The sequence below is a fragment of the Anopheles arabiensis genome, chromosome 3 (genome assembly GCF_016920715.1).
Source record: "Anopheles arabiensis isolate DONGOLA chromosome 3, AaraD3, whole genome shotgun sequence".
NCBI classification, from domain to species: Eukaryota; Metazoa; Arthropoda; class Insecta; order Diptera; family Culicidae; genus Anopheles; species Anopheles arabiensis.
The window spans coordinates 49288936-49303353 of NC_053518.1; the positions used below are offsets into that span (position 1 = coordinate 49288936).

General features: G+C 37.2%; 2 protein-coding genes across 14 annotated transcripts; one reads left to right on the forward strand and one right to left on the reverse strand.

Annotated features, from left to right (window-relative positions):
* Positions 1–33: 33 nt before the first annotated feature.
* Positions 34–2910, forward strand: LOC120899822 (beta-ureidopropionase). The gene is made up of 4 exons (XM_040306064.1): positions 34–447; positions 1098–1360; positions 1445–1857; positions 1928–2910. The coding sequence occupies exons 1-4, from the start codon at positions 344–346 to the stop codon at positions 2306–2308; spliced, it is 1161 nt and encodes a 386-aa protein (XP_040161998.1). The 5' UTR covers positions 34–343; the 3' UTR covers positions 2309–2910.
* Positions 2478–14141, reverse strand: LOC120899821 (MAGUK p55 subfamily member 7). Of its 13 annotated transcripts, none has more exons than XM_040306057.1 (13): positions 13973–14082; positions 11302–11336; positions 11158–11217; positions 10377–10558; positions 10201–10296; positions 9312–9443; positions 7788–7820; positions 7115–7282; positions 6826–7008; positions 6600–6735; positions 6093–6371; positions 5661–6004; positions 2478–5582 (listed from the first exon to the last, which is right to left on the reverse strand). In XM_040306057.1, the coding sequence occupies exons 3-13, from the start codon at positions 11198–11200 to the stop codon at positions 5406–5408; spliced, it is 1773 nt and encodes a 590-aa protein (XP_040161991.1). In that variant the 5' UTR covers positions 11201–11217; positions 11302–11336; positions 13973–14082; the 3' UTR covers positions 2478–5405. The 13 variants fall into 13 exon arrangements, with proteins under 13 accessions (XP_040161991.1, XP_040161990.1, XP_040161987.1 ...); XM_040306056.1 differs by adding an exon at positions 13293–13388 and having other exon boundaries at positions 11158–11336; positions 13973–14068; XM_040306053.1 differs by having other exon boundaries at positions 11158–11336; positions 14070–14141.
* Between the last annotated feature and the right edge of the window lie 277 nt (positions 14142–14418).

Genomic DNA, 14418 nt, shown 5'->3' on the forward strand with positions numbered 1-14418 from the left:
GGGAGAACACAACCAATGGACCATCGCGCGCGGTGTTAAATGTGCTCTTGATTTCCAAACGTTCTCTTTCCGCTCTTTGGTCGTAATGCATACGCGTGAGTCGAGTGCGTAGAGTGGGGTGAACTGCGCAACGACTGCGTAAGGCCGTGCCACTTGAGTATAGTGAGTGAAACCGTGCACAGAACATTTGCTTGCATTCAACGACTCATTGAATCGATCATTGACCCAAAAACAAGTAGTATCGTTTACTAACACATTCTCTGTGCTTGAAATTGTTAGAAAATAACAACGAAAAAACACACCGCTGCAATACAGTAGTTTATAGCATTGGCAAGAGTGCAATATGTCTGAATCAAATTTTAAAAGCCTAGAAGCCACCCTTAACAAACATATTCCTCCGGAAGAGCTACGAGAGGTGAAACGTGTGCTTTATGGAAGGACGGACGAGTAAGTATGGTTTTGATGTATGGTAAAATCAAAATGTAAAGTGGTAATGAAATTCGTACACGGCAAATATTGAATTTATTTACGCGTTTCATTTCTCTTCATTCTGGTATGGGTGTAACATTTAAAAATAGATATAATACGTTGTGTCACTCTTACCGCTGTGACATTTTGTTGGTATGTGAATGATATTTAGGTTTGAGAATATTTCTCAATCGTGAACCTGAACCGTGAACCTGAAAATGTTGCTTTTTATTCGTATAAAATATATATTTAATTATTATTGATCTTTTTCGTTTCGATACTATACCGCAAGGTTACTATGTAAAAGCAAAATATTCTATGAACAGATACGTGTTAGGACACATTGTGCTTTTCTAAATGCTGTGCAGCACAACGTGAAGCTGTGTTAATAGCAACACAATGATACTGCAATAGATTGGGGAATTGGTGAAGATAAGAATAAGATAACAGACAGGTGGGATGATGATGATACACTGTCTGCTAGGCAAAGTTTACACCAGTATAACGAACATGTGCAATGTAATGTAAAGCGATTTAAATACCCAACCGATGACGTACATAAAATTGTACGAATTAACGGTATCGTTTAATTGATCATTTTATTCAAAACGATGTCTTTACCATTTCAGCAACGAGCTGCAATTTTCCGAAGAAACCATTTCATTGGCCAAGGATGTTGATATCGAGCTGAAAGGTTACGTTTTTAGCGCCCGCAAAGAGGACCTGCGACGGCCAAGAATAGTGCGGGTGGCCGCCGTCCAGAATACGGTAGACATACCGACCACGGCACCGATTCACGTGCAGCGTGATGCACTGCATGAGAAAATTTCCAATATTTTGCGCGTCGCTGTAACTGCCGGGGTCAACATCGTATGCCTGCAGGAAGCATGGAGTAAGCATTATTTTCATCCCACGGAGGATTGTTAAGCAAGTGAGTTAAATGCGATTTATGTGTATGTATGTGTGTTTATTGTAGCTATGCCGTTTGCATTCTGTACACGCGAAAAGTTCCCGTGGTGTGAATTTGCCGAAGATGTGGAGAATGGACCAACAACAAAGATGCTGAAGGAGCTGGCGAAACAGTACAACATGGTCATCATTTCACCGATCCTGGAACGTGATACGAATCATCACGATACAATCTGGAATACGGCTGTGGTCATTTCGAACAACGGTACCGTCATTGGCAAACACCGAAAGAATCACATTCCACGTGTGGGTGATTTTAATGAGTCGACCTACTACTTTGAGGGCGATACCGGTCATCCAGTGTTCGATACACAGTTTGGTCGCATAGCGATTAATATTTGTTACGGACGCCACCATCCCCAAAATTGGATGATGTTCGGCGTTAACGGAGCAGAGATAGTGTTCAACCCATCTGCTACGGTAAGATATTCGATCGTTTGAGCGATCAATTGTTCTGTTTGAAATACTACATGGTGGTCTCTGCTTACAGGTCGGAGCACTCAGTGAGCCTCTGTGGGGTATCGAAGCACGGAACGCGGCCATCGCCAACAGTTACTTTACGGTGGCAATTAATCGTGTTGGGACGGAAGTGTTCCCGAACGAATTCACCTCTGGAAATGGACTGCCGGCGCACAAAGATTTTGGCCCGTTCTATGGATCGTCCTATGTGGCTGCACCGGATGGATCTCGTACGCCCGGTCTATCGCGGGACAAGGATGGTCTCCTCGTAGTAGAGATGGATCTGAACCTCTGCCGCCAGATAAAAGACTTCTGGGGATTCCAAATGACGCAGCGTTTGCCACTTTACGCTGAAAGCCTTGCGAAGGCAGTTAAGCCCGACTACAAACCGCAAATAATTCGCGAAAGTTAATCTTAATATAGGTGGACAATTTTGGCATTATGTACGTTTGAGCATCCGACCGTTGGAGAAATATTCTACAAAAAAAAAGAAACAATTGAACGCTATATTCATACTTCATCATGCGTAATCTTGCGAAGCACAACGGGAAACCAACACATTAAACACAAACAAACAATTGTTTTAAATGTCAAAATTTTATATTTTTGCTATACATGGCTATATTGAGTGGGATATTGTTGCATCCGTTTACCTTAACACTATATGATTGGCTTGGTTGTATCGTTTGCACCAATTGTAGGCATCTAAAACTAATCAACAAACAACACATCACTTCTTTTACATTATTACGTGCCCTTTTGTTTGCGTGTTTTCGCGTGTGTATGCCGTGTTGTAGATACATACTGCAATGACGAATTTTCCGATTTTGTATCAACGTTTACCGACATTGTGTAAGGTTTTTTTTCATTCCAAGTACAGGATCCGGAACCAATTGTGTCTTTGGCTGCAGGGAATTGTGAGATTAGCTCAAAATTGTTTGTACGATCCACTAATCCAAAACTATCTATATTATCGCATGAACGATGAAATAAATCTTTTGTCACAAAGGTCAAGGTTCATCAAGGTGGTTGTTGCTGTTGGACTTTTAATGGCTTTCGGTTTATTTAAGGAGATTTAAACGAATTAACATCTTTTTACAATTGCTTCTCATCCTGCTCTTTAACAACTAAAGTTTCTCTCAGGTGAATAAATCAACTAGTGTAAATTCATTTCATTTTGAATTTTTGAATTTTAGTCATGGTCGTTTGGCGCATCGTCATATTTTTGTATCCACGTTTGATTGAATCAACATATTATTAAGCCTTAAGTGTTATGTGCTGTCCTCCAGGCTCTTCTGGGGGGCTACAAGTGGTATTGTCCCGTTTTTTTTTTATTAACATTGTAGCTGCACAAAATTCTCTCACGTTTTACCATCAGGAACGCAAACCAATGTGTGAACTGTTAGGGAACATTTTCTGAACAAATCCAAAGGGATTTGCTCTATTAAATTTGTACCACAAGTATTTGGAGGATTTTACAACTAGTTCATGATAACGCTATGAATGTAGTCGTCTTTTTAAGCAGAGAAAATAGCGATGGGGGTTTTGGGTGTTTTATAGATATAATTTTAGAATATGCATTACGCACTTGGACATAATTTTTTTAACAGACATTTTACGGGCGTTGGCAAGAGTTTTCGGCCAGAAATGAGTATTCATTCATTAAATAGCAAGGGCTTATTATTCCAGACCGGCTTTTATGTGTCGAGTGATTTGATTGTGGCTTTCAATTTGTATCTACACTTCCTGTGGTACGGTTCGTATGTGTTCATTTTATTTGTTTTATTTCGTGATTTTACTGTACAATACTGGGTGAATAGGTATCCTTATGTGAATGATTACTTCGACGCTAGGGAAAGACTGGTTTGGTTACTGGTTTGAAAATGGTTTGTTCCTTGCTTCCATGCTCCGCCGTAGTTGCTCAACAGTAGTTTGAATTGGTTGGAAAAGCTTTTCTTTTGTTTTGCTGGCAATAATAAGGGTTAGCTTATGAAGGTAAACTGCAATTTCTATCAATTTCAATATTTTGTACAACTGTTAGTTATAAAACGTGTCGGAAAATACGGACTTTTATATTGAAATTCGTTAAATGCTTCTTTAAATATATGGGCAACTGTAAACTTTAGAACGTTTAGCGGCTTAAATCGTCTGGTTTTATCTGTTAAGAAGATGCATCTGCAAATATGTTGGCTCGAATGTAGGCCATTTGGGGGGGTAATTTTGTTGCATAAGGTATTTTATTTTTGTATTGGGCTGAGTTTTAGCATTTTTATAGGTACAAGAGTTGTTTTGGGGTACAAATATGTTTTAGAAAAAAAAGCTCTGAACCTACCGAGAGAACCTTCTGAAGGTATTAAGTAACACAAATGATTAGCTTTATGATGTGTATGTTGCGCGTTTGGTTCGTTTGTGGTATGTTTAATTCATTTAAGCATGCACTATATCCGGAAGTACGCGCAATGAATCAAACAAACCTCTTTTCAACACTGGTAGAACTAAAATTCATAATACACCAAAAAATACCAATGGCTAATTGAAAGATTCCATCATCTAGCTAATCTTTTTGTTTGCTTTTTATATGATCATCTACTAATCGGTTGGCTACACAGATTACACAACAATTATAAAACACTCGGGACTTTATGCTACTGCTTGACGCATGCCTCGGCCTTTACATGTAGGCAGTGATTGGCTTGAATTAAATTACTACAACATGCAAAAACGTATTTTTTAATCAAATAGATGAAATCAGCTCTTTTACGCCCTTTATCTATGGCGATTTCTATTGTGCTCGGGTCTACTTCTTCTTCTGCTTCTGCTGACTTTCATGTTAGCTTACTTTAACAAACTAATTCAAATCGAACATAGAGAAACAAACAGCACACTTCTGTGCCGCACCGCAAAACTTGTGGCAAACAATTAATATCCTCTAACATACACTCACACACTCACACACAATGCAACACAATTCCTGGCTTTTTATCACTACGTCTTGTTTTTTGTTTTGTTTTTGTTAAATAGTATTATTTTTTAATAAGCCAATTTATAAACCCCCGTCAAGTAATAATAGGATAGTGCTGTTTCTTTCCCCCACACTTTGTTGTTTGGCGTTTGTACAACTATCCCATAGTAAAGCACCTCAGAATAACATTTTAACATCCTATTTCCAATTGTTCGCTCTTTCAACGTGCCGAAATCAAAGGTAAACAAAAAAAGGTTGCAAATTAATGACCGCACAAAGTGTTCACAATCAATCGTTTATTATGTGTACAAAAAATATTATAACAAAAATCACAATGCTGATAACAAAATGGATATCATTTCAAACTTGATAAGGCAAAATTAATGATCAATCAATGCTGTTAAATGGACAATGAACTGTGGATACAAAATCAAAATGTTGCGAGCAATGAACTTAACAAAACTATATTAAATAAAACTGGTATGAACCAAGATGAACAATTTCCAACAATTTAAGTTTAATCATACCGATGCGAGCCAACGCTTTCCTACTGCACCCAACTGGCGGGTGCCCAGAGGGGCTCGGTTTCGCATTTGTTGGCAAAATTTACCAACTTTTCGAACGCCTCAGAAAGATCATCGTTCACGATCTCCTCGTCACAGAAGTGGCCGTAATGAAAATTGATGCGCTCATCCGATTTGATCATTTCCATAAATTCTTCGTCCTGTAAAAAAATAACCACATTGCGCTAACTCGTTCATGTTCCCATTCGCTCTTTCGCGTTGTAATTATAGCTGCTTACCGTAAAACCTCGTGAATTGTTTTCATCGAACGTGGAGCGTGCCCGAGCTTTCGTACGAGATTTTTTCAACTCCTCAAACGCCGGTGGTCTAATATGTACAATGTACGGCTTTAGTTGAGCCGTCCGTAACGATTTCAGCGCTTGATAGTGCGGTCCAAGGACACAGACGCAGCTAGCATTTACGATGCTTTTCACACTATCGGCCGCCGTACCGTACAAGTGTCCTTTGTACTCGCCATGCTCAATAAACTTGCTGGCCGCAATATCCGCTTCCATTTTTTCCCTCGTCACGAACAGATACTCCCTTCCGGCAACCTCTCCGGGGCGCATAGGCCGAGTGGTGTCTGCAAGAAAGTGAATTAAAATATTTACATCATAAATTAGTGCTACTGCCAAATTTGAAGTGCAGCTAACTGACATAATAACACTCACATGGAACTGGACTTTTGTATTTTTCTGGATCTCGAGCCACCAGTCGACGCTTCAGCTCGTTTCGACCCACGCCGGGTGCACCGATTAAGACGATGGGTCGAAAGACACCGGGACGTGGGTACAGCTTTGCTACCTCCTCGTAAGTGGCGATCATTTCCCGATCAAAATCATCGTTCTCAGCTGTATCATACATAATCTTTTTAGTCTTTGGTCCACCACAGGGATGGTTTGGATTTGGTGAACCGGGTGGAGTAGAGCAGATGGAGGCACATGAACCTTCTACGCGCAACACAGGGGCGTTGGAGCAGTTAGTTGTAGCAGTGCGGGCGATGAAGGCACAAACGAGCAAAAATGGATGATATGGCAACAAAACGATGAGGGGTAAACAAGAGCGAAATGATATGTTTGAGTACATAATGGGTGGTTATGGTCAAGTGTGATACACAAAATAGTGTCGTGCATGCACTTGGGTTTCTTTTTCAAACGCTTATACTACGGTTTGCTCACTTTTTGCATCGCCGTTCGGTTCCTTTTGAGTTCGTTCATGCAGGATGCGACGCTCCTGCAGTGCTCGACTTGGTATCAATCCGGCGCGCGTTGTCTTTTCACCTTCCTTACGCGCCTGCCACCAGTAGGAATCATCCTGCCACATGAAAAGCATGTCACCCAGACAAATCATGGTTTAACCCATTTTTCTTCAATTTTTTTCTAAATACTCGGTGCCAATACTCACCTGAGATACAATATGCAGGATGTCGCCGCGCTGGAATCCTAGGCCAGCTTCTTTGCAAGGGATGTAGGGATCGTTTTCAGGTTCGTAGTCAAAGTACGCCTTCACCCGCACTTTACTTTCACGTTGGTCCAGCTTACCATCCGATGGCACAAGCTTGAATGTGATCGTACCTTCCGAGTTTTGCTGTTCAAAAAACATTTCAAGCACGCCCAGATACCGTTGGTATAAAGATATATTAAAGTGTGACTAATCATCTGGATGTTCCGAATTACGTTTTCTTCCCACTTACCAGAATTGATAGAACATCGCTTGGTGTTTTACCCTCGACGTTAATGTTATTCACTTCGATCACCTCATCGCCAACGTGAATAAGGCCCGAACGATCTGCCGCTCCACCGTGCATGATCCTCGCGATAATGATTTTGCCCGTTTCCTCGTCTGTTTTAATAGTAGCGCCCTGAAATGTAGAGCAGAAACATCATGTTTTTAGTTACACCGTTACGAAAGTGGCCAGCATAACCAAGATTTTTTGTTTGTTTTAATTTCTTTTATTGAACTGGATTGAATGAATGTCCAGCTAGGTTGCTGAACGCGTTGATGATAGAAATATTATAGAATATAAGAAAACGAATGTAAAAAGCTAAACAATGTAAGTAAACTAGCTGATCGATTAGCGTACATAATTAAAGTGACCTCTGAGCAACAATATAGTGATAATCGAGATAGTACTTTATCGTTTACCTCCATCGCAAATTATCTGTAATAAACAGCCAAGTTTCGCTACTTAAGACGCATCGAGTACAAAAGTATCGAAACCGCTAAGAAACAATAACATTCATAAATAATAAAATGACCTGTTAAAAAAATCCATTCCCGCCGATGGATTCCCACTTGATAGGTTTCGGCAAAGCATGTTCATAATTGGGAAAACAAATTACTTAAATTTAACAACAAATACTTACAACGATTGGTTCCGCACTTTGTGCTCCAGCACACTGAATGCAGTAAAAAATGAGTGTCGAATATATTGTTTGTAAACATTTTGTGTAATTCTCATTATTTTATCGCAATTTATCACTACTGTGTGAAATGCTGTTCTAATAGAATTGAAAATGTATAAGACAGCGTAAAGAAGAAGTCTATAGAAATGATCATACAACCGCAACAAAGATGCGGACAACGACCTGAAGCCGTATACGACTATTGTTCGCAGAATGGAAGCCGCAGGTCGCGATATTTAATCGATCGCGATGTTTATAAATTATCGAGTTTTGTTTTTTACTGATAGTGTGCAAACGCAGGGTAGTGAAACATACCGATTACACAACAATAATGAAGTATAGTGTGCTACAAAGCAAACTGAATAGTTTAATTTAAAATATCATTGAGTATAATGCAAACATAAAATGAACACCCATGTACAGGCTCGATGGAGGTATGATAAATGTATGGATTTTTATATTGTGTATTATAGTGAATATGCTTCGATATATTAAGGATCTATCATGCAACATGCATGTTTGATGCATGTAAACAAGCGTAACGTATAGCGGCATGCAGTCACTTAACATGGCAAAACATTGTTTTAAACAACATAAATTATGGGGTTGGAACTATTGATGGTTAAAGCAATATATTCAGTACCTGTTAGGCACAGGACACGCAAAATGTATGTACTCTTAGTAAAATATTGGTGGGGTCTTTTAAAATCTCTTTTATGACTGTTTCTCGAGTTCCATTTATTTAACATATGTTGAAAACTCCGGAAACAAAACTACTTTAAAAAGTGATTGGAGTTGCTAGTACCAAGCTGTGTGGCATACTGCATACATTCATAAAGTGCACAACGCTTCACTCAACACACAAAAGGGGACTGATTCTAAGTCTTTTGTTGCAACATGCATATGTACATAATCATGAGAAAACTCGAGTCAAGTAAAAGGGCAAACATCATTTGACTAAGTGTCAATGCGCTAAGACAGCTACTATTTAACGTCTTGGAATAAGGATGGTACGGTAAAGAATGCTTAATTTGCATGGCATGAATGTTGTCTCATTTAGTGCCCTAGCATAAGAGCAGACGATGATAGTATTCTTTGTTGTTGAATACAACTTGGAAAATAAAAATGACATGTCAATGGGAAATTCAAACAATATGAAATGTACTATGCCAAACCAGTGATAATTAGAAACAAACATATAACGTGGCTTTGCTAAACAACTAAGTTACTTAAGTATGAAACCGAAGAAACACTAGCATCATAACTGTATAAGTATAATAACCAACAAAATATTAAATGTAAATGTTATGTCCAATCTAAAATAATGCAGCTTGCAATTACAACAAAACATTTACTTTGGAATTCTTGTTATAACACATTATTACAAATTGACAAGTAATTTTCTTGCTGAGTGTAGCTAAATGCAACATTCTACCTAATTTATAGTAAAAGGTACACAATGTACACTGTAATTGGAAAACTTACCAGAGGCTCATTACTTTTCACAAGTTGTACGATTTTGATAGTTTCTTCGTCTTCGTCAACTTCCACTGGGATGTCCGGAAGATGTGGATAGAAATCTTTTTGCGCGATCGCATCATGAGCGAAAAGAATACTCTTTGGAAATAAATTACAATAAGATAGAACATTAGTAAGCAATAACTTTTTTCATATGATAAGTGTAATTTGCAGTCTTAATGTCATAACCTGTCATCCTGTCATATGTCAATGGGATGTCATATCCCTAAATATCCTCAATTTTACGATATTTTCAACTAGACTGCTTTCAAAGTAAGTTTTTTTTTGCAAAGTGACAATTTACATAGAAGTGTTGGGTCATTAATTGCACGCTATCCTTTGGTCAACCGAACAAATGCTTTACAATTATACAAAATGTATTGGCAAGCCAAACATTTCAACTGTTAGATCAAGTAAATTGAAGTTGAAGGTTTTTTCCACAAATCTATCAAGTGCTATTTATTATGGAGAGAGCTTTGGTAGTTTTGAGAATGTCAGAAATTCGCAATGATGGAAAAAAAAAATACAAAATGTGCCTTTGTTCGAATTTTGAGCGTGATAAAACGGTGTGTTTCTTCAATTTTATCAGTAAATAAATAAACAAATAAATAAAGAAATGTACAAGTAATTCAATGTAAACAATTTTTATCTCTGTTGATGAATCATTAAAATTACCAACCTCTGATTAGTATTTTTGTCATAGAGTTTAAAAGTTAAGGGTAGAACATGGTTACAGCTTTCAAACGCTATGTTACAGTTCCTCGTTTTCTGCATTATTATTATATGTCTTGCATGTTTATTTATGTACAGAACTACGATTAAAAACAAGAAGCTTTTGATGCAGTAAATTACTTACCTGCAAATGCGGTGTTTGAAGTAGATGGAAAACCTCTTTGCACAGTGGAGAAATGTGGCATCTCGGAGCCAGCAGCTCCAGTACTTCCATCAGAATCTATGGTTGATGATAGTAGAATAAATATTTCAGGTAATAGCAGTAGCTATTACATAAAATCCAACAGTTCGCCTACAAACCTGCACGGACGCAGAGAGCAACGGTGCTATTCTGTCGTCCTTGTTAATTTTGGCCACCTTGCTATGTACGTTAACAAGTGCATTGAGTTCCTTCGACTGCAGCAAATTTTGCAAGAATCCAAGATCCTTCTCATCTGACAAGCTTTCTGCTTCTTTGAGCGATGTAATCAACTTAGAAATCACTGTAAAGTATATACAATGAAAACCATGAATAAAAATGGTTGCTTTTATTATTATTTGTTTCTATAAGAACTTGATTTTTATGTGTATGGTAAATTACAAGAAGAAGTAGTATACTTGGAACTAGTACTTTGTATAGTTTTAATTTAAAAAATCAATAGTACATAAACATCTCATTTCTTGCAGCAAAGGGATCCGACAGGAAGCAATGATAAGGACAAAACATTCAAAAAGATTGTTCTTGTTGATTCCAGTCGAGCAGCTATGTGCATCGAACAAATCAAATGCTCTGGTCATTGACGTCATTTATCAAATGACACACACATGAAGGCATCATACGTGCGTGTATAAACTGCAAGTGACCTATTTTATGTTGTTTTTTTTTTAAGTTCCTAATTTACAATTATACAAATGTATAACAATTTGACCAACGGAAAGAAAGTACAACCGAATTGCTTCACATAAAAAAATCTATGTAATATCTATTGTAAGGAATAATCGGAGTACAAATCAATTGAACTGTAATCAGGTTTAATGAATCAATCTTTAATAATTGTTATATTTCTATATTAATTTTCTTATTGATCACAATCGATCTTACCTGGATCATAGCTTCCGTCCGACGCCATGACAACTGCGGTCATTATGTACAGAACCTACTCTATAGATGTTAAGTATGTACACGAAAACACGACACAATAAAATTAATCACTGTATTTACTGTTGATTATTTAATAACTCATACACTTTTTACTCATGACGTTCATTTATTTTACATATCTATGTAAATAAAATAAAGTAATGTGTATTTATTACGCTGATTAATTTAAACAAATTAGCATCACATTAGCACAAATTCGGTACTAGTAAAACATTCAAAATGTCTTGTTGAGTGATAAACACTTTTTATGAAAACTATAGAACTGCACCGAACGATGTGGCTTCACCATTGATTGAATTTTCGTTTGCATAAGCTTTACCCATGAGAACAAATAAATAACATGTTAACAAAAATTAGTTTAAATAGTTATTACAAATGCATTGGTATATTGTTCGAAATTAGGGATAAGTATCATTAAATTTCAAAGGTTGATAATATGTTGGCGAGTATATTGCGAAAGGAAATCACGTATGAAAGAACAGCTTTTATTTTTATACCATAAACATGAAGATACTCTAAATATAGCACCTCATCAGTGTCTTGACCACTGATCACTGTGTTTGCGCGTTCTGCGAAGGTAGGAAATGTTTTGCTAGACTGTTTGTTTCAAAAGAAAGAGTCAGCTGAATTTGTCCATCTTGCTGACCTCGGGTCTGTAAGTGAGACGATGGACCGGGCGAGATTTAGCATACAGGGATTTATTTCATGTGTATGCCTTTCTTCGTCATCAATCAGAATATATTCAGTTTAAATAATTTTTTTTTATATTTTTTAACTTGGTTTGATAATAGTGTGGCGTTGAATAAATTGTTGTTATCAAGTTTTTAAACAAACAAGTTCTTCTATAATTAAGAGAGATTTTAGCGGTACTTATGCTTGTCTGTAAAAATAACAAAAACGTGATAGAATAATGGGTGAGATGTGTACGACAGTTACCGCCATCAAAATTTCATATAAAAAGCAGACATATCAAGGTATAATGTACAGCAACTATTCATAAGGTCATTCTAGATACGTCGAAGAAAAATGGGATCTGAAAGAAATTATTTCAGAAGGAGCCATAGAAATTAACTCACTGTGGTTTTGCTGGGAAGAGCTTTCCGCATTATAAATAGCTAAAATGTTGGAGCTCCCGTTCAAAAACTGTTCATTAACAGCTATCAGAATCTGGTGGCTAAAAATGATACAGCATCACGTAACATAAACGTGAAGAGATAGATCTTTGAACCAAAAAGTACTGCAAGATAGTCGGTAATTAAAATATTGCAAAAATAATCACATAATTTGGCAATTAGTTCCAATACAAGAAGCATTTTGTGATTTTTCTTTAAAATGGTAAAAATCAGTCCTTATAGAGCCAGACAATTGCTTTAGTTAAAAATTAACGTAACAATAACAGAAATTTAAAACAAATTAATGAAATTTTGACCGTTGCATAAGATTGCCATTATTACTAAATAATTTTAAAAACAAAAACTTCTCTTTCCGAAGCAAATATATACATTAATTTAAAACACACCCTCCATACTACATAAAAATACATTTCGAGAAGAGTTAGATGCTACGTTATCTCGTTCTTTTACGCATATGCCCTTTTAACCGCATAAATCGAACCCTCGGACATTCTTTACGCAAATATATTGATATTTCTGCATCAGAACGCAGAACACAAATGTGTACGTGTCCCAACATTTCCTGTAATATGGGTGAAATGAGGACGTGTAGAAAGCAGACACCCCCAAACACATAAGTCGATGGCGGCATTTAGGTTTGAAAATAAATCACCAACACACATAAACTGTTGGAAAATATACCCTTGATTTGAAGTTTCCCTGTTTGTGTGTGTGTGTGTGTGTGTGTGTGTGTGTGTGTGTGTGTGTGTGTGTGTGTGTGTGTGTGTGTGTGTGTGTGTGCGTGCTGTGTTTTTCTTTTCAACCTTCTCTACTGTCAGACAGTGCGATATTGATGAATTTTCTTTCACTTTTCGTCTGTCCGTCCCGTCTGCCATTAAACATGAGCATGTATCTTTTTTTCATTAATTCGTACTGCAAAATCATGGGGTTGGTTTCCGTTACCACTTGTGTAACAGGCACAGATGGAAGTATTTTCAAAGTTGGATCATTGACACATTAACTTTATCTCACTAGACCACATTGAAATGGTATTATTCACTATAAATCACACAAAAAAAACCATTCTTATCATTTGATGCGTACACTTAATTATGATCACAGCTAATTTCGTTTTCTTCATCACAATCGAATTGTCTCTCAAAGCACAACTACTCAATGGACCAGCACAAGGAACTAGAAACAAAAATCAATTCGGTGTCATCCGTTTTACGAATCGATATTCATGTAGCAAGTAGCTTGCACAATGACTTTGCCAGATGTGAAATACATTCTGGTACTTTTGATAACAATTCCGTTTCATGAATGCAAAATCGAACAGAGTAATACGATGCGTCACTTGTCACGATGGGGCTTCACAGAATAATCACACCATTGCTCACAAATAATTTAAACATTTTGTTTAGTAAAATTTAAATTTCTGATGTCGTCCATTTGCAGATGTTGTATTTCGTCTTATTTAGTTCAGTTTCTATTAATTGCAAATTATCACGCTTCACAATGCATCGCCAACCGCATGGTTGAAGTGAACTTATTTACACACGTCGATAAAAAACACATTTTGCAAATTTCAATATTTATATGTACACTTTATTTTACGCGTTTTCATAAGACTTCTGAGGTACCTAGATAAAAAGCCACCGTGTCACAGTCGTCACACATTCGCACCCCAACATTAATGAAACGCTTCTAATATGCTACGACACACAAGTGACTATGTACCCCTGTCGCGAACGAAATTTGACAGAACCCTCTCGTGTCGTACGTTTTCGTTTTTGTTGAGAGATGGTGAGAATGCATCGAATTTGCTTAGTGGACTAAAAAAGGTGAACGGGAGGGGTATTCAAGAACGCCGCATCCATAATATGAAAACAACGCGTTGCCGCGATATCTGCGCCTGCGCGAGGGTGGCACGAAGAAGGAACAGTGGTACAGGACTGCAGGAGTTAATATTTGAATTTTGACAAGGTTACTGAAATGGTCTAAAAATTAAAATGTATTAATTTTAAAGATAATGGTCATCTCCGCAATACAATAATAAAGGTTCATTTAATTCCAAATATTAATTTAC